The 22,137-nt window shown below is 36.9% G+C and overlaps 1 protein-coding gene across 5 annotated transcripts in view; it reads right to left on the reverse strand.

Moving 5' to 3' along the window:
- The window catches only part of LOC145965962 (C-Maf-inducing protein), a 32,602-nt gene that overhangs the window by 3,954 nt on the left and 6,511 nt on the right, over window positions 1-22,137 (reverse strand). For all 5 annotated transcript variants that reach the window (XM_083089621.1, XM_083089602.1, XM_083089611.1 and 2 more), the window contains 6 exons: window positions 3,738-3,923; window positions 2,151-2,573; window positions 1,826-1,974; window positions 1,660-1,749; window positions 1,322-1,574; window positions 94-351 (listed from right to left, as the gene is read on the reverse strand). In XM_083089621.1, the coding sequence (XP_082945747.1) occupies window positions 94-351; window positions 1,322-1,574; window positions 1,660-1,749; window positions 1,826-1,974; window positions 2,151-2,573; window positions 3,738-3,923 (1,359 nt within the window). The remainder of the gene's footprint in view (window positions 1-93; window positions 352-1,321; window positions 1,575-1,659; window positions 1,750-1,825; window positions 1,975-2,150; window positions 2,574-3,737; window positions 3,924-22,137) is intronic.

The following is a 22,137-nucleotide window of genomic DNA, read 5'->3' on the forward strand; positions in this document are numbered from 1 at the left end:
GTTCATCCAAAAGAAACAAGGCACAAAGCTCGAAGACGCGGCGCGCAATTTTCCGCACCGCCTACCGGAATAATGATTCGCGACGTTCCTTACCAGCTCCTGCAGATTCTTCTGCCTCTGACAGAGAGCGACGTAGCGCTCCTTCCCGGATTCCGTAGACTCCAACGCGTTGACTATTTGAAGCCTCGCCTCCTCGTTCGGCAGTAAACGCCACTCGAGCATCAAGCAGAGCGCCTCTTGCGCGGCATCGCAACCCCGCACCGCCAGTAAAATACAATCATCCCCCGCTTGCTTTTGCAGGGACGCGATGAACCTCTTTCGCCGATAGCAACATGTCAGCAGAGTTGTCAGCTAACGTGAAAGTAATAGCTCTATTTACACGTTATGTAATATTTATTTGTACGTTACAGATAAATTAGATTGGACTAGAGATTGGAAATAGTTCTCTTCCGATTTGCCTGTTAAAATTCCTCGACGATAAAATCAGGATTATATAATCCAGAATAAAATTTATTCGATCGAATTTATCCGTCGCGAATTCACGGGAAACGCTTTCCGTTCTATTCACTTTCTCGCAATCATCACGACAGACCTCATTAATTCCGCGCGGCGATGGCGATTCAGTTCCGCGATAATATTCGAGAGATTGGAATGGATGCTGCCAATATAGGTTTCATTGAAGTCGCGCGCGCACGCGTAGCCTCAAAAGAGCTAATTCATGAATATTCAGATGGACCCTCGATCGAGTCGGGTGAGAATGATCGTCGCTCTATTTACTCGAGATGAATTGTTTCTGAACAACAAATCTTATTGTGGTATTGTGGTATTATCGCGAGGAGGCCGGAGAGACGTGATTCGAAACGCCTGGCTCGCTCGAGATATACTGAATGTACTATAATCATTTCACGTGTGGATAAATTCGGTAGCGATAAGCGCGATAATTGCATATCCGTCCACGTCGCTCTCTCTATTTGCCGTTAGAGATATTTATATCTCTCGCCGAGTGTGACCCAAATGTATGTTTAAAAGAGACGAATGTTTTATACGAGATCGTAAAGAAAGGAAGACACATAAACGTCACGCTCGCGTGTCTTTCTGTGAGTTTTTTCATGTCTTATTAAAGATTTAAGATCAAAAAAACTGTCCGCATGCGTGCGCGAAAGGATCTTTATAGGTGTAATTATTTTTTATAACCGATTAATAAAACTTTTAAAGCCAAAAAACCGCTCGTCTTTATTTTTCAAAGCGCGTTAAACGACCTTAACGATACGCGAAATGTGACTGTAATTTTCGGAGGAAAAGACAAGTTGGAATCTCTCACCATCTCGCCGAACAGCTCTCCGCGATCTGGACAGGCTGGGCTGGACGGCGCGGCGATATGGATCCAGCCTGGACGCGGCTCTCGGACGGGCAACAGAATGCGATGCACTATGCATCTCGGGTCTTTTGCCAGTCGTTGCATCACGCACATCAGCACGGACTCCTGCACTTCCCTCATGGCCAGAGCTTCTTCCGGAAACGGGACAGGCTGCAAGAGCGCCCCGAGACCCGGACGCCAATCGGAGTACTCCGATCTGAAATGTTATTTCTCGAATTTAAAGCTGAAAATTCAAAATAATTAAACACATAAACGAAGAGTACGTGTTATACAATACTTACGCAATATTCAAGACGAGCAAGTAGCACTGCAACGGCGGCAACGACGGCGGCTTATCGTTATTGGACGACACGCGACTCGACACTTCAAATCTGCGAGCAAAATCCACGGCATTGTTGAAAGTCTGGAATTGTGATTTTCGCTTGTAACAATGGACATGACACTTGCCTGTGAAATATAGCCGCGACGCAGATGGACACGAGATTGGGAAGTACCCTTGGATGCGGACAATCACTACCCGGCCCATGAACCGACGAGATGTAGTCTCTGATTGCCTGCTCGCCGTCGTTGTTTTCGTACAAAGCCGCCACGAAGACCTATAGATATATAAAGCAACATTGCATATTATTTATCATAATAAATCGGTCAAACAGTTAAAATGACTAGAATAGCAAAAGTTTAATAGATTCTCGATCTAAACTCGATGTATAATCAAGCCGTAAATTAAACTAACGCCAGACGAAAATAGTGTCATCGACTTTTCGGCGCTTACCTGCAGCAACTTCCTCATGTCCGGCGACTTGCCAAAGTCAACGGTGTGCTTCAGACATCTCGTGATCGCCGAGCCGAGCATCGGGACCAGCTGCGATCGCGGATGCTGCTGTGCCAGTCTAGCGAGTGCCCTCGCGAGAGCCATCGGTGGGGCTGCCTTTTCCAGAAGAGGCGCCACCACAGAGAGCACGGCCTCTGCCCAACTCCTGCGATCGCGAACGACACCATCGATCTTCGCGTTTGTCTCCGAATCCGCGTTGGGTTCCTCTAGCAGTTTAGCGACTGCCTCCAGTGGAGCACCCGCCACCCTTTCGTCCTGGAGCGGCGTCCACAGAGCGAAGTCCACCATGGTGCGCAACTCGCGCAATATTACCTCTTCTCGTGTGCTCATAGACACCAGATGTTGATATTTGAAGATGCTTTTCTGATGAACAAACAAATCGATTTGACTTACCATGACCTCAGTTTGTTTAATAATAAATTCATTGATCAGAATTTGAAAGCAAGAAAGTTTCTACAGATGAGAGAGAAGAGAGATGTATGATTAAGTATTATTATAATAAATAATTATTATAATAAATAATTATTATAATAAAAGAAAGATTATTAATTGAAAGATTATTATAATAAATGAAGTGATGTATAATAAAGTAATATATTTAAATATAATGAATATAGTAGAAATCTTATCTTTTTCAGATCTATCATGTTGCGATTTTCAATATCATCAAAGAATAATTAATTAAAGAAATCGTATATTAAAGATTAACTCTAATTTAAATATAAATCATTGAAATGAAATAACTGCCTCTCTTTAAATAAAATTAATTCAACTGTCAATGTATGGACAATGTTTCTAATGGAGATACGTCACCATAAACAATAAAATTCAATTAATCGTTATGATCAATCTAAATCGCTGCGATCTACTCGTAAAAGCCGCGACACGAGAAGCTGCTTATTAACTTGTCTGTCGGATATTATATTGTCTACTACAACTGTCATAAAATATTGACGTATCCTGGAGATTTGATGCAGCTGGGGACGATCGAGAACGTTTGCCTCACGCGACGTTATTACTTTCTGTTTCAGTCTTATATTGTCAAACGTTAATAACGACCGTGTTTTCTGGCGTTCAACCGCCGATCAACATCGGAGAGAGCCGAAATATATTGAAAAATATTGAAAAAAATATTTGATATCAACGTTTGTGCATTCGCGTGAATAACATCGATCGTTTTCGGAAAAAAAATCAAATACCACGAAAAAAAATACAAATACGGTGCTCTATTGTTCACCTAAAATGTTACAAGTTAAACAAAATGAGAAATCAAAATTATTTTTCTTTCCAACATTTTCTATTGTCACTACCAACGCAATAAGCAAGCAAAGGCAAATTTTAGCAATATAATCAAGTAAAACGTTACAAATTAAAAATTTAATTTTAATATGAAATAATACCTTATATAACTTATATAACTTGTTATTTAAATAAATATAATTTATCCTCATATAAAAAATGTAACGTTCTCTATAATTATATTAATATAAGTAATTTGAATATATCAATGATACTTTTTTAACGTACTTTCCACAAGATCGAATGATACCACTGGTCCCTCGTGTAAGCGTTGCTGGCTTGTAGAAGAAGCGAGCCATCCGGCAAAACGATGCTAAGACAGTTCTTATATGCGGGATCCCATCTGGCGACAACGTATTTTCGGACCTCGGACATGCTGCTGTATGGAACAGGTTGTTGAAGGAAACCCGTGAGCTAAAACAGATAAACAAATAAAATTCGAAATTGAGGAAAGGAACTTTCGTAAAAATATATGTATAATTGCAAAATGTCAATAATATTATCGAATTAACATTTTATTTTCAGCTCGAATTAACACTTATTTTCAGCTTGTTATCATAGTTTAAAAAGCTTTATGCAAAATTCTGATACGTGTACATAATCTCCATAATTCACGGAAATTACATTTCAGAGAATACAGCGTATGAAATAATGTAATTAATTATATACATGTACTAATCTAATTACTTACAATTAGTATAATCTCGCTTGTTATATAATGAAGCTGCAGGATAAAAAGAATGTACTCGTAATCAAATTATTCTGTATTTATTATTCTGAAGCGTCATTATAAACGGTAAAAAATTTTCATCAATAATATTTCGCTTCCGAGAAAGAACGAGAGATATTTTAAAATAAATGTGTTATCTAACTTCAAAATGGCATTTCGTTATTTATTGCAGAAAAACAGAATTCAAAAGAGATTTATTATTTTTGTACCTTTATCATCAATCATTTTTCTCTTTCAGCTATTTATAAGTGGAAATTATTATCAAACGCACAAACTCAACAAATAAATGCCATTGCTGTTTATATAATTTATTTATATTTAGCGGATATAATAGGAATGTTTGTGCATAATATCGCCATTATTCAGTGAAAATCATTATTATAATGACAATTGAAAGAAAAAGTGCTATGCGAATTTATTTGCAGCAATCTTAAAACTAGCTAGCATTAGCTGATATATCAAAGAGAAAAAAGAGCATTATATATTAGGCGTTCGTTTATATATTGTAGTATAAATTATGATTCAACATTGAAATATTAGATGCAAAAAGTTCATCATTTTTCTATTAAATTTTATTTTTCTCTTTTCTAATTTATAAATTTCTCATATATAGGGAATTGAAGAAATTTTCTATAAATGGCAAAAATGTATTGAAGAGTGAATAATCATATATATAATGAATAATAATTATAATTAATTTTGATTAATAAGAAATTATTATTCAAAGTTATTTCAACTTTACTTGAGATAAAAAATGTGAGTTTTTCTTGCACCGATCTAATAGCAGCTTCGAGTTAATGTCAACACAGACTTTCGGCGCGCAACTGGTCTCTAGAAATGACGTAATCACACTTGTCATAACGAAGCGCATGAATGTATATAAAGCAGTACACCGACGAATCTGGCCGTGGCAATAAAAAAAACCGACTCGAACAGGAAGGAACGCAACAGACGCGAGAGAACCGGAGGAAGGAGCGAGAGAAAGAAAAAAAGGGAGAAAAAGGGACGACGAATCGAGGGAGAAGTTGCATAATACGATCTGATGAGGACAATGCGCCCTGGTTCGCGCATCACCCCGTCGGTGTCTCGAGTTTCCGAGACTGCACAGGGGATGACGTAGTCGTGCGTGCGTATGTATACGTGTTTGCGTATGTATGAATACCTGTGCGTGAATGCCGGGCAGCTCGCCAGTGTGCCAGTAAACGTGATATCGGCGACTAATACAGAGACGCGAGCACCTGCGTGTGGAATAGTGAGTGACGTCAGCACGGGGCGAATCTAGGCCGAGGGTTGAACGACTGGTTGGAGCAGACTTGGCCGAATCTAGGACGCCGCATCCCCTCGCTAAATGCGGCCCTCGCGAAAGCGACACGGGGCCGATCGCGCCGGAATTCGCGCAATATCTTTTGCGCGCGCGAGCGATCTCATTTCGCGCTTTCCGTGTAATCAGGTGTTATTCTTTGTGCATTTTGTCGGAGAAAAGGGAGCAAGATAGAGGAGGGGAGAGAAGATCCATTGAAGAGCTGCATCATGCATCTTTCGATGCCGTGTACCGAAAGAACAATGCGGATAACTATTCTAATGTGAAAAGAAGAAACAAAGATTTATTTCTGCTGCGGCAGAAATCTCGAGAGCTACTCATTTATGGAAATAATAATCGAGAATGATTTACTCACTTTGTTCGACTCGATCGAGTTTGCAAATCGGAATACCTATGTACGCTGTTTATGATAATTAAATGACAATATTAAAATTAAATAAATGCAAAGTAGATAAGCGTCATATTTCTATGAAGAAAAATCGTGCGTATCAATTTACATTTATTAAAAATCCATGCATTTCGACGTTTAAATAAAATTCGTTGTTTATGGAGAAAAAATGGCATTTGTGCGTAATGCGCTAAAAAAAAGGAGTCCGAGCACTTGCCGTTACAAAGGGCGCGCGCACAATGTGAATTAATATACACTGCAACTTTTTGTCGTATCTTCTGATCCAAGGTTATCTTTTGTAAACGGCTTCACGCTCTTTTTATGCATCTGTGTTATGAAGACTGCCATGCATATGCATGCATCATGCATATTCATGCGTGACGCAAACGAGAACGAAACTTACTGCGCCCATTACTTAACTGAAAGTAACTAAATTTCTCATACTCTGGTAATAGCTACTTGATACTCGCGAATATTATTTTCGTAACTTTCCTTTCCCGGCCTCTCCTCGTGTATTTAAATCGATATTTTCCGCGCGATAACAGAATACGCCTCGTGCATATTATGAGCTTCTATAATTAATGGATAACGCTATCCCGTAATACGTACAACATGGTAATATCAAGGCTGTCGAGTGTCAGATTCAAAAGATGAACGAGTGAATGACACGCGTACGGTCTGCTTATAATTCTCTCTTTGCGTTATACGTGTACTTAGAATTTCACAAATGTGATACGCGCAAACTTAACTTACCGGTAGCTTACTCTGTGATCGAAATGTAAATCTTTCGCATTTAATTACTTAAATAGTCGTTAAATAGATAGAGAGAAACACCTGCATATTATTTACAATTGTTTTTGGCACCATAGAGAATCTCCTCTTTTGAATTACAATATCCTATTTGTAGCTCATGTGACATGCGATTGCATAATCGATGAAAATGCGATCAATCGGAATGTAAACGCGATGAGTCGCTCATTAACATCTGGCTCAGAGGCGGAATGATAATGTTGCATTCGCAATATTGTATCGATTCAAATTACAATTACACATTTAAATACAACAGGATACCGGCGATTCACGAGTCTTCCTGTGCGTTGCGGTTGTGCAACTACGTTAGTGGACAATTGCGTGATGTGGAAAAATAGAAGAAGTCAGGTAGATCATCGTTACTCATAAATAACACTACAGTATTTTAAGCGCGACGATCATTATATTCAACTTTCGCAACACCGGAAAATGAGACGCCAATCTATCACGTAAAGTAAAGAAAATAAATGTGAAAATCCCCAAAATGTCTCTCTTGGATGTGTGAAATAATTCTAATAATTCTTTTAGATAATTTTAAAAATCAAATAAATTAAACCTAAAAGAAACAAGTATAAAACTTTTACATGAGTTTGAATCCAGCCAAGAAAATTTAAAATTATAATATGGACGTTTTTGTATCGATGAAATTTTACGTCTACATTGATCGAAGAGAATTTACATCTATTATAATTGTCACCGGCTTGCAAAAGCGATGAAGTTCAAAAGGAGACCAAAGATATGACGTACAATCTGGCTCTTGCGTTTGTAACGGGAATATAATACTGCGACAAAAACTCCACAGTTACTTTCCTAGAGTATCGTCGCGCAATTCATTCGTTCCTCCTGCGTAATGCATTTTTGTATAACAGGAAGTCTCTCGATTTCATTTCGCGATAAAATGTAAGGAAGGCGGAGATGTCGCCGGCACGTGTTGCAAGATGCACGTGGCCAATTTGTCGTGTAACACACAAGGTACGACGCGAGTCGTGATATCGTGTCCCTATCATTTTCTCGTCATCTATTGATTATAATGCAGCATTATGCAACTTTAGATTTGTAAAAGAGGAGCACAATAATGAATAAAACGAATATGCTGATTGCGAGCAATTTCGGCAATATCATATTAAACCTGCTAAATATCACAAGATTTTTAATTAAATTAAATTCCTGTTAAACAAATAAATTGAAACGAAATTTTATTTCAATTACTCTCGCAAAAGTACCGAACAATTATTATCTCGCGTTTCATATATTTAATTTTATAGAGAAGAAATTATATATATTTTTTTAAATGAATAAGCGAATTTTCATATGTATGTATAAAAAGATCTCTTTACCTCCCTTTGTAATAGTAGAATTAATCGAAGAAACGTACAATCGGTCAGAATTTTCATTCGTCGATTATTTCAGACATTCACAAGTGAGGTCGTTGATCCGAGTCGTCGCCTTTAATTTCGAACTGAATACATGTGGATCGTGCGTTTGATAAACAACTCACTTATAGTACGGAAACGAACAGGGCGCTGTCCGTTTCTGTATTGTTGCAAATTTATCGATTCGCGTGTTCGCCGTTTTCCCTCGTCCTTTTCCGAACTGCACATGTATCCCTATATTTAACGAAGTCGTGAGTCCGATGCATAAGAACAATAGAATCATTTTAACACTTTTATAAATTACTTTATACAGTCTACTTGCAAAGTAAGCACAAATACTTATTGGAAGATACATTGTTTTTCAATTAGAAATATTTCAAAACTATTGTTGTTTGAGGAACAATCTTGTCCGTGTCGACATTTTACACTTTATCAATATTTCTTTAAATAAAATATAAAATAAGTAGTAAAAAATATGATTGAAAATTTTCTTTGTAAAAAGTGTCGTTTAGGTACCGTCCGTTAGAAGAAAAAATCATCGAATTGCCGTAGAGAGAACGCCTGTAATACACACATTGGCGCCGAGATCTAAAAATAATCCGCGCCCGTAAAAGCATCGTCGCCGGCCCAATCGCATCGACGAAAACAATACAAGATAAACGAGACGAGCGGCGAAATAAATCGATTGTTGGCGAGTGATAGCAGATTGCGATTCGAAATATCCCCGGGAGATTGGTAACATATAACAGTTTTCCCAAGCGGGATGATGTACGGCGAATCGCGAAATTTTTACGAGATCGAAATTGCGTCCGGCGCGATATTTATCACATCCGTATGTTTAATCGTATCTCACATATTTGTTAGTTTATTTGCGATATGAAATGCAATAATAAAAGTTCCAAAAGCTGCAAAGAAACGCGCGTGTATTATTTTTTACTTGCGCGAAAGATTGAATGGCAGTTAAATAAAAGTTTCTCTCATTACAAAATAACGAAACGAACGAAGCTTATTAAAAAGTCATATCGCGATATATACAATGCATAGTTCTAACGTGAGTCACTCCAGTGTTCTTATCAAGGTGACATCAAATATATTTTCGAGTTCAATAGCGATGCCACAATCGACATGTTTTACGATATCTTTGAAAGAATTTTCTTCATCAAATTTTCGCGAAAATATCTTGATATTTCTGAAAAGTATTCCGAGAATTTTAAAGAAATGGTTCTCAGTTTGAAAAAAACTATTTATTAATTTATATAAAAATTATTGCCATAAATATATATTTTTTTAAAATGCAAGAAAATTTAACTCGGGTTTCTTCAAAATCTTCAACTGTGCAATTTTGTTAAGTGATATAAATAAGATCTGTGTATTAAAATACACCGACTGATCCAACAGTCAGCCATTAGATTCGACGTGAAACCACAAGGCGCGTATTGACAGTCGAAAGGTTCAGCTGTCGGTGACATTTTCCTTTTTCGGTTTATCTCGCCGAAATATAAATTCCTGCATTTACGCGTAGCAATTCACTCCACCGTGAATAAGAGCTCTCCGTCTCTTTCTCTATCCCACCTTGTCTCTCCTTCTGTCATACGTCAGTGAATGCGGAACGCATATGTTCAGCCAGTAGAAACGGACTGGATATGACATGTGCATAGGCGATGATTTATCTTCCTCCGTTTGTGACAACCCGTATAAGCGGGGATATTTCTTCAGAATTGACCCTTTAACTGCTTTCGTGTGGTATATACGTGCACATGTATATACTTACACATATATATATATACGAATACGGATGCATATATCTCTCACGATTCAGTCTCGTGCACGGCAATTACGTTATTTCGAAATTGTTACGGATTAAAATTATGTTGCAACGAAATTCTTGCGAAACGTGACGAAACTTGATGGACGTTTCAGTACCACTGTAAGCACTAATGCTCGAATTATCGAATAAAATGAAATCTCGTTGCGTTTCATTCGTGGAACTAATAGAATTTGCTGTAATAAGATGTGAAAACATGCTGGCAGTAGTTTCAATTAAATCTGTGTTTCTCCGCTTCATTCATTGATAAGATACAAGTCGAATCATTTGAGATTTTTAATCTTTAAATACACGGCACAATCAGTTAATCCGTATTTAATCTATTTTATTTTAAGAACGCGCTTGATTATATTCGTGTTTTCTCGAGATAATCGTTTATCTATATTAATTAACTCGTAACATTTACGTCAAACGTCGTCAACATTTACCACATGTCAGACATACTTTTTGTATAAATTTTTATGATAAATGTATTATCGCTCGTGCGATTTACATAACATTAGATAACAGTAAATCAAGTTTTTTTCATTAACCTTTATTACACATAATACGTTCGATCGAGAGCCACGTACAATGAGCCTGCACATAATCACAACGTAATAAATTATATACTTATCTAATACACGTATCGCTTTAAAATATATAATGTTTCGATAAATTTTATGCGAAAATTCATACGTTCTGACTAAAGGGCTCCTTAAAAAGGAATCGCAATCTTAAGTCTCGTAGAAATTATGTCTTAAGGGTTTCGGAGATAAACATACTGTAAGAATTATGATCTGAACGACAATTGAAATTTTTCAACACGTCCCTCCCTCGCCCCCCATTTCTATTCTAGTCGCGCCAAATGTTTGGCTGCCAAACGATGCGGGACGGTTGCTTTACGAGTTCTTTCATGTTCCAAGAGGCACGAAAACGAGCTAGTATTTTTACGGATACTAACAGCGGCGCCGTAAAAGCTAGGCGCTGCGTCACTCTGCCATTGTTTTATGTGTTTCTCGCACTTTATTTCAGATAAAGCGGATATGCGATTTTCCATGCGAACGCGTGTCACGTTAAGCGTCGTTGAACGTTCTTATTGCAAATTCGTAAAAATTTATCGTCACGGAAAATCTGCATACAATAAGAAGTGGCACGAATCGCTTGCCATTCTTACACAATTTATGTCGCATAAAGACTGCGCGATACTAAAAAAAAAAGAGAGAGAGAGAGAGAGAGAACTTTTAATGCGGTTTAAATAATGCTACATGAAATTGATAAATTATCGCGGCAATTTATAACCGCGGCACATGGCTCTGATTAAAAGGGGAAAAAGGAGAGTTACCGATTTTCGTACTTATTAACTAACCGGGAGTTTGAGTAACCTAGTCTCCCTCCCTCGGGATATTAACTTTCAAAGTTAACTCCCCCTTTTTTAGCCTCAAGTTTAACGAGTTTTATAACTACATTCTTGAAATTTATACATTTTCTCGTATCGAGGCAGAATCGCTAATGAAAGTTAAACGTTTCTCTCATACTCGCCCCATCGTGACAGAGGAGGACGCTTACGCGTCTCCCATTTCGTCGCTAATTATAATACAGCTGATTGTGAGATGTATTGCATTTGTTACATTATTTCACGGCGCTTTGCAGCCGCTAATTGGAAGCTATTGAAATTTCGCGCTTGCATTTTACCTGAGAAACAGTCAGTTCTGGGTCTTTTGTCGATTCATGTTCATCAGCTGCGAAAACGATTTAGCTTGTCGGAACCGTTTCTCTTTGATACTCTAAGTTACTTTGTGCCTCATTAACGGAATTTATAATAATATATAGAATTTACGAATTACGGAATTATACGGAATTTATACGTAATATACATAAATTTGTGCGGTATCTAATGATATAGAATACTCTTACACACCTCTGAAAAATAGAATTATTTCTAACATTATACCTATCTATTTTTTTGTACGTTTATTTTATACATAGTTTTATTCGGCAATTTAAAAAAAAAATTCTGTCAGTTAAAAAACGTAGAATAAAGACGTTTCAAAAAGAGAGAAAATGCTACTCGAGCTGGAGTATCCTCGTATTTTCATCAACGATAGTTTTGGCGTGCCGTCCGTATTTCAGTGATTCAAATACTAATAATTCCATCATTCGCAACTGCGTGGAGGTTTGAGAGCGATGAATATCTGCGGCGATTGTCGGTCGCCTCGCAATGCGCAGATATTTGCACAACAGCGGCTTCTTTCTTTTCTTCTTTAATATGAATTCCTTACCTTCTTTCTTTTTCCACCGTTTTTTTTCACATCTTTCAATTATTTTTCTCATTATTGCACAGTTTTTCTTCAAGTTATTTGATCGTCAGATTCGTATATCTTACTGCAAAATTAATAAAGTTTTTCTCATTCCCTTTCAATTATCTTTCCCATTGTTTTACGCAGTCTTCATCTTCAAATTATTTGATCACTCGAATCGTGTATCTCACTGCAAAATTAATAAAATATTTATTCTACTAGACTCCTACGTTTTATTTCTTCATCACGTGTATATCTCTCAATCTTTGGCTTGGATGAAAGCCAGCAATTAATCAGAATCCTTCACGATTTCTCAGTTTTTTACGCTCTGCGCATATCTCTTCTATGTTTCTCTCCTTGGAAACTCCTTTATAGAACCTTTCTTCCGTGCTTTGGCGAGGGATTCTCGCCGATGGCATCCACGGTCACGAAAAGCGAGCGGCCGACAGGTATTTTACAAGACGTTAGCGCGAAGAGCAAGACAGCCGCTACTCGAACACGTAGCCCAGGGTCAGCTTTGACGTCAGTGAAACACACGCCTCGTACACACGCATGCATGCACGCACGTACGCTCGCTCGCACGCATATTCGCGATAGCGTTGTTATAGAGAACTACGCCTGCCATACGCGATCATCCGACTCACTCGCATTCACGATAGCATTGTCATCTACACATAAGTTGTCCAAAACTGTCCGTACAGTTTCATTCAAACAATGTGTTCTTTCAACGAAAATGTCAAAACACAAAATCCAAGAATAATTTGCAAACTTAAGAAGATAAAGAATTATTATAAATTTTACTCAAGAAGATAAAGAATTATTATAAATTTATATTCTTGATGACTCTTTTAAGTAGATGACATGTATAAAAAGATGCGATCTCAGTGACCTCCTTCATTTTTATCGAAAAGAATTTTCATCTTTAAATCAACCAGAGACTGCGATTTAAAAGGACATCTTTTCTGGTAGACTTCTGGGGTACTCACATACATGTATGTTTGTGTTTATATATATATATATATGTGTGTGTGTGTGTGTGTGTGTGTGTGTGTGTGTGTGTGTGTGTGTGTCGAGATGCTGTCGACGTTTGTGTCACCGCGATTTGTCTTGTCGATCCCTTTCCGGTATCTCCTTCCACGACAAAGAGAAATGTCGCCCTGACGATATTTCGCGGTATGCTTCGGTTAGCGCGGAATCGATTGCGTGAAGAGGTCAGAAGCCAACCCGCGTGAATCTCGTTCCCGACAAAGATTCGGAGATGCGTCATCGCGTGATTTGCACGTGAACAGAAACGGCGTGTGCCGTGCGAGGTGATACGGCGAGGATTTTAACCCCATAACTCTCACAGATCAATCTTTGTATTCGACACTTTGACGTTCGAATGAATAGCGACTATATAATTTTCGTTCATCACAAAAATACGTATTATATAATATAAAAAAAAATAAAAAAATATTCTCCAACACATTTATAGAATTCATTTTTTTCATTTCCCTCTTTTTTAATTTATTGAAGAAACGTAAGAGCGCTCGCGATTCGTTTGCTTTCATCTATGCGGAAATGAATTTAATCGCGTTTCGAGCGAATGCATTTAACGCATTAAAAATTTGCATTCGATCAAAGGATTTAGTCATATCATATATAATGCCATATAAGATAATTTTTCAATATTTTACAATCTTTAGATTGACATGTTAATAGCATGTACGATTAATATTCACGGCGATATTCACGATCGAAGAGCAGTAAAAAAAAAAGGTTAAATAATATGTTACAAACATTGTAACATTTTCCTTCCTCGTTTAATGAGAAAACACTCAACTTGAATGTCCATTATTTGGGTTGCACGTGATTGAGATACTGGAATTTCCAGCGACAATATCGCTATCTCTGTTCATTGACAATATAATTTTTATGATAGAGTACGTGATTGTTTTTTTCTACAAAAATGAATAATATCCGCTTCTTTTTTTACACGAGCATTTCGCAGAGATTTATAGCATTGCTATTGCTGCGTTTTATTTAATGAAGACAAGATAAACATCAAATGTTACGCATTTACGTCAATAGTATCCCCGCGACGGGCATGCATAAACAAGAAATCTAGAATTTGGAGCCGTTTAGATAAGTAATAATCGTAAATTTCAGGCACACGCATGAGTCGATAACAAATCCGCAATTATTTGCAATTTCTTAATTATATAATATATTAGGCGCTAAGTATACGAATTAGATTAATTATACGATCCTCGCTTATACGCCAATAAAATGACTGCGGTGTCATAATGAATTCAATTACACCGGTTTTTTTATTACAGCGCTCGTCATTGTTACTCAATAACGCGCAAACGAGTAAAAAACCACAAATACACGCTAATAATGACTGTATAATAATTTATCTATAATAGTTTTTCTATAATAATTCACAAACGAGCACATGCGAAACATTTCTTCTTAGCCTTGAAAAATTTCGTGGCGGAATATATTGATAAATTGACACGCATAAGTATGTTAATCTACCGCGCGATTCCACATAAAAATAATTAATCAACGAGCCGGTTATCAATATTGCATCGGCGACAGCTACATTTTAAAATCTTTCAACTTTGTCGGCGTGAAAATACGATGTTATCTTCCTTTTTTTTTTATTTTTTTTTTATTTAAATCGCCGTATGAAATGCAGATATTCAAAACGTACGTCATCTTGACTGTTTTTAGAAACTGTTTACATTTTCGATTATAATAATTGCAGCTATACTTGACGAAACAACCGCTGCCAACTGCACTTGCATAGTATTCAAGAAAGAATTACCTCTGTAAATACTATTTTCTTTTGTTGAGTTTTTGAAATATTCACAAATTCCCGTATTGTGCAATTCTTTAAATACCGCACCGCAATTGTAATTCGTCAGTTACGTCAGAAATATCTATATAAAAAATTTTACATGCGAATAGATTTTAATCATATCAATGTAAAAAAACAACATATTAAACTTTTAGTTTATATCTATTTATAGATTTTACGATATATCCAATCGTAAATAGCGCCCCATAAGAAAGACGTGATTTAGAATCAGACGATTATATTTAGCGCGGAATAGTAGCTATGAAAATACGGAGTTATGCATAATTATAAATAACAACCATCACTATTTTCAGAGCTTCCTCTTCTTGTCAGTTTTCATCTATTTACTATGGCATAGAATGAATCTCTCGATCTTTCATGCTATTATATCGACAGAACCTGAAATAATCCGGCGACTAAATTTGACTGTCTCATCCTAGTCAAGTTCGTTCATTGAAATTACATCGCCACAATTTGAGGCTAAGTTTAGGTCAACTAAATACAGCCGTCTGATCGATTAAAATTTACGTGGAGTGCTCGCGACATTCAATGTAACATTTTGCAAACCTGGAAATAAATAATTCTATTTCAAACTTAAAAATTCGCTATAAATATATTGCACGTGCATACATACAATATATAGCGTCTCTCTAAAAAAGTTATATCAAAGAATATTTGTGTACATTAAATGTAATTAATTATATCAATACTGGAGTAATCAAATATGATCCATATCCTTTGAATTACGCATGTGCTATGACAGGATATTCAATCCGGAAGCAAGAAATTAATAATTATAATGGAATTCGGTGAACGATGCGATATTATCGTATCGTTCACCGAATTCCATTGATGTAAGGATAGCGTGTCACTCGACATTCAGCGAGAAGGAAAAATCCTCATTATCATCCTTGCAATTGGTTTCGACATGCGAGACGAATCTTCACCTCGAAGAGATCGTTCGGTTCGAGAAAGGGATGAAAAACGAATTTCCCTCATCTTTCATACGCACATCGCGACAACGCGGCCTATCCGCATAAATATACCGCATATGTAATGATATGCGCGAGGGATGTCGGCATTCGCTGCATTACGTCATTCACTCGTCTCGACTAGAGATCGAAATTGTGTTAATTGCACACGTATGTCTCCATACGAATGACAAACGCGACGAACAGCGACGACGGCCCATTAGCGGTATATTTGCGCCGCGAGAAATTCTTTACTTTTGCGCCACGTAATAATCTAATGGCATCGCATATTACCCCCGGACAAGTTTCCTGCCCATCCTCAGTTTATGCTTCGTAATAAATGGAGCGCGTAAATGCCAAAAGCCGCACATGGTTAAAAGAGCCACCCCACAGTTTATAGCTTCGATTTAACGTGGCTGTAACGCATCAAATTACAATAGCTACGATCGATATACATATATATGTATATGTGTATGTGTGTGTTTCTATTAATTTTCATATATCGTGAGATAGTCGAGAATTAAATTCGTAAACTTCAAAGCCTTCTTGAATAAGCACAATCAAAAATATATATTACGTTATATTATACAGCAATTAAATTAATATAATTTGCCAAGTTACTTTGATGTATCAAGTTTGCAAATTGTTTCTTATATTTCTTGTTATTATTTTTTATATATAAATTTTAAATAAAGCACATTTTCTTTAAATAAAGATCGAAATATTTATATCATACTTTGATATAGACTTGTCTCTCAAATTCCTGCATCTTTATGTTGTCACCTTCTTGGATATTGCAACCCGTTCCAATTACATCGTTCAACTTTCCGCCAAACTCAGGTACGTCAGAGCTACGTAAGTATTGCCACAAATGCGTCACGACAATGCAATTTTGTTTATCGCTTAGTCATCCGAATAAACTTGTTATTATATGCATATTTATTGTTATATGTAAAAGGTAGATCGGGTAGAGATTAAAGCAAAGCAAAACGCGATATATACATCGGCAGAACGTCTCGATATTCTAATTAATTTGCAATGTTTGCAACGTTAATATCTCGTGCACGTTAAGCTGCATCACACTGTTCATTCCATCGATGAATTCTATTAACATATAGAGGTTTCAATTTTCCACAATGCGATATGCACACGTGCGTACAAATAACAGAATTTCATTTATTATTATACTCTGTATTATTGATACAGTTGATAATTTCCATGCGAAAAATTCGAGGAAATTTTGCATAAATTTGCTCAATGCACAAGTATGTATCATTCGACGAATAATCGTTATATCATTTGTATCCGCATTTATTTCTACCCGAATTATGACGATTAATACACGATCGCGTTTTTTACGAAAGAGGAAAATGGCGATATAAGAGCGGCGGTTAATGTGCAAGCGATTTTTCCGTAATACATATGACCGTCCAGACTCGAGAGCGCCTCTCGCGAAGAGTCAAGGGTCGTACGATGGATGACGCACAAGGGGACATTTCGCGGCCTATTCTCGATTTCCGATTTAAATGGGGTAATACGCGGCATTTTTACGATTCGCCTCGCATTGCCGGGCGATAAAAAGCCACGCCGGGTTATGACGACGACGATCTTCCGGCGGCACAGTCGTTAAAACTCGACGATAATTTTCTCCCCGTGCAATAACGTGGAGAAAAAATAATTGCGAAAAAATAATCAGCCAATAGCTTTATACGAGTGTCCTTTGCTCGCGCCTCGCGAAAATCCTCGCCAGCTGATCGCGCGAGGCGCGTTATTTCCCACGTGTCAATCCCGTGCGATTACGCATTATTCGTCATGAATTAAACGATTACGATTTAATATCGATACTCATCGGTGCAAGACTATTATCTCTTCTTGAAGTGAAATTGATAAAACGAAACTCTCTCCTCTCAGTGAGCACCGCTCTTTTTTTCCCCCAGACACTTATCCAAAGTTATTCCGAGCCAGCGATGAAATAATGCTTTGAGAAAGTATATAATTATATTTCTTATAAGTATATAATTACATTCCTTATAAATATAAATGATTAAGTATATAATTATATTCCTTATAAATATATGTATGATTATATACTCGTGTGTTATTTTTCATTTTTCGAGTTGTTGCGTTGGATAGACAGCTGACAATGAGTCTGAAGTCGCAAAGTCTGATTGAACGTCGTCATCGTGCAACAACATTTGTTAATTGAAGCGACAATTACTGACCGAGTCAACGGTTTAGTGAATCGAGGTAATGAGTGAGATGAAGTATACAAGGGCGCGAAGCGATGTTTACGTTGTCCGTTGCTATAGCAGTTCTATTAATACGTCGTTCCCGTATATCGCGTACAATATTAATTTAGAATATCGCGAAAAATAATACGCATGTATGTATAAATAATGAAAAAAGATATATAAAACGAGAACGAACGCGTGTATATTTTACATTCACATGGAGTGCAATACACATAGGAAATACGCGCGACAAAAACGAAATACCTCGCGCCAAATTATGGGACGCATCGCCGATTTGAATGAAGCTCCTAAAAATACATTTTGCGTCATATGGTTTATCGTTGAACGTCCGGTTTAACGAACGTTTTGTTGCCGAACAAAGGCTGCATTAGTACAGAAATATCGCGCTCGTGTGCACCCGATATATACGCGGTATATGTGCATAGATTACACCGTGAAATTTTGTGCCGTTCTCTCACCCCCATGCGGATGAGGGATATAATAAAGTGCACCCCATTGTCCAGCGAAATCTCGCAATTAAATTTATCGAATTTATCCCATCCGGAGGCTGCGCGAAATATCGGATGATACAATAATACGCTTAAATAAAAATATCAAACGCAATCAAAACCTACGTTTCAGCAGTTCTTTGTATTGTTTTTTCAACTATAAATCAGAGTAAAATTTCATGAAATTATGTTCATTAGGATAGAAGCTGTGTCATCGTTGCACGATTACATAGATAAAATAATTATGAAAAATTATGAATAACAAAATAATAATGAACGAGAAAAATATATATATAAAGTAGAATAAATACAAATATTTATAAATTATAATCTATTGCATGTTATAAGTAATTTTACTTTCCTTGCAATTTTCTTTTTTTAAATTGCAATATTTTTCGTTATACGATTTTATGGTGACTGATTTGAAATATAATATAGCGCAAAAAACTGCAAAGCTCGAAAGGAAATTTCTTTTATTGTCAGATGAATGAACGATCTATAAGTACAGCTCGCCAGAAAAAAATTCTTCTAAATCCTTAATTTTATTGCGCACACAATTGGAAACTTGCTCGATTGTTGCCTTTATCGTCGAAATAAACCTTCGATCTCTCTTTATCCTGCCAAATAGGCACTCGGCTAGTCGGATTAATACGATTCCGTTTACTGTTTGCCGTATTAACAAACTGTAAACCTCGCGTCGGAAATACTAACGGATCGAGGTCTCGTTAGTGAATGTTGTATCACACGCTATTGGCGTTAGTCACATATGACAAGGTATTGTATGCGAGAAATTGTTAATTATTTAGCAGCTAACGTGTGAGAAGAAGAAAAGAAAATTAAAAAATTAACAATATATACGTTATTTTACAAATATTCTGATATAAATACTTTGCTTATTGATGCAAATTATTGTGAAATATCAATGACGTCTGCTTATTTTCGTTGAAATTTAGATATTAAGAATTCCGCATATTAAGTACGCTCTTGACGTAGATTCGATGCTAATTAAAGCAGTTAAAAAGCTAATTAAAGTTTATTTGGAGAATTTGCAATAAACCTTAAACATATCACACAATGTGCGTTCTATAGATCTTGTGCCTTCTATAGATCGCTGCCTTTGTCGATCTCTTTGTTATAAATAAATGTGAGAAATATATACGAATACGCATCATCGACTAATATCTTAGCTGAATATTTTTGGTACTGACGAATTTGCCTTTGACATTATCGATAGTATATAAAAAAGTATCAAATGATATCAATACTAATGACATTCAATATTGAATAAGTAAAACGAATATCGGGAGACCGATCTCTCCGCGATTCGATTGCGTCAAAAACATCGTCGCGACTCTCTCTTATCGGCTGTTCGCTCGATTAAACCATAACGGGAGGAATTGACAATCAGCGAATGTTTTTTTGGCACATGCCGTCATCGTTTCATTCTAATTTCACGTAAGTGTGACGCACAACTCGAGTCGATCAAAAAGGTAAAGTCACTCGATCAATGATGATGATCGTAGAATCAATATGTATCTCGATGGTTCCTCGAAGAGAAACGACAGCGATTAAAAAACGCGCAAGTTTCGAATTCCAGCGGTGCACCGAACCAGTGTGTTCAACACGAACGATTAATCTCCCAGAATTCATCGCGATCGAATAATCGGAATGTTATCGAAGTTTTATCGATAACGAGGCGGGTTGTCCTTGTGCGTTACCGAGAAAAGTTCTCGACGTTCGTTACGCGTAGTTGGTTATATATTAAATCATGCTGATATTGTTCATTATTATTATTTTTGACGATTTTACAAATTTTATTAGAATGCAAATTTTATTAGTTTAAATCGCACTAATAATTTCTGCATTTTAAATTATTGAATTTTATTTCTATACGAGCATGAACATACGACAAACGAAAGAGTTCGACAATTTTGCAAAATAATTTCAAGAAAGCGAAATTGACATTTGCTTCACTTACGTACATGCAAATGATATCATGCTAAAAATGGAAAAGGAGACACGACGTATACTTGCAGATTTTTATGACAACGATTTGTTTTCAACGAGATAATTGCCAGCCCGCAGGGATGAAAAATGTTGAGAATTTTTATAGGAAATTTATGCTATGATAATTATTTTACACAGAGAAAGAGAGTGAGAGAGAGAGAGTATGGCTCTTATCAAGGTAGGAGTCGTGTATAAAGCATCGCTACGAAAATAGAACCTATCGCAAAGTATCGCATCAAGTGCTACTTCATGTAGCGCGTTCTCTCCTGTAAAGCGAAACGATAAATTGCATTTCACCGAGATGCAATAGTGACGGCGGTCCCGTAATCGGCATCGTGACTGCGCGCTGAGAGACGAAGGTAACGAATTTAGTCGGTTTTCCAACGTTTTTCTTCACCTCTCGATCGCAATTACGTAATGTCGCCCACCGGAATCGAAGGAACGAGGCGGGGGAAGGGAAGACATCCATCGTTGATGGTTGCACTTCGATGCAGCTGCGACCGCTGCTCCTCTTCCTTCATCCGCGATGCATTTTGTCATATATAGCGTGTGCCCCATAAATCGGCTCCGACGATGTAGATTGCATTCCGATACAATGCAAATGATGAAATAGAGAGAGAAAGACGAACGGAGGAAACGCGTAATCACTGTTGCATCGGGATGACCGACCTCCGCGGATTTTGTTGTTACATACGAACGCTGCTCCCATCGATAACGAGAAATCGGAATTCATGATGGGACAGAAATACAGGGAATAATGCATATTCTAACGATCTTCGATATTTTTTCGATTCCGAATCCGTAAACGTCATACGAGATATTTAAGTATTTCAAAGCATTACAAGAATTGAAAATCTTTTTATAACGGAATGATAGATTAATCTGGCGGTTGATTAAATTGATGGATGAACTGGCACACTTTTACACCGAAAAATAGTTTATAGATAAAGAGGATATGTAATGTGTGTGTTACACGATAGCATCCGATTTGCTCAAATTTGAGGCAGAGATGAAAGGCGAGAGCGTTGCTAAATTATTTTTGCGAAGCTCAGCTCTTCAATTATAAAAATTCGTCAAAGGAGTCAAAGGAGGATTATGAATGACGATAATGAAGTATGAATACTTCGCGGTATGAGTTTAAAAACCTGCGATAAATGAATTTTTTGTACGAAAAGTGATTGAATAGATCAAATTATGAAATGTACATGTTAAAGTAGACACAATACACGAAATTATATTCTAAATTCTAATCATTTCCGTGAATTTGCTTGTCACTTTCAAAATAAACCACCATTGTTGGATCAATGGACTCGTTGCTGTGAATTTTTACGAAGACAAT

Source organism: Camponotus vicinus, unplaced genomic scaffold (genome assembly GCF_025532165.1).
Source record: "Camponotus vicinus isolate PSW18456_S1 unplaced genomic scaffold, iyCamVici1.0 SCAF_1, whole genome shotgun sequence".
NCBI lineage: Eukaryota > Metazoa > Arthropoda > Insecta > Hymenoptera > Formicidae > Camponotus > Camponotus vicinus.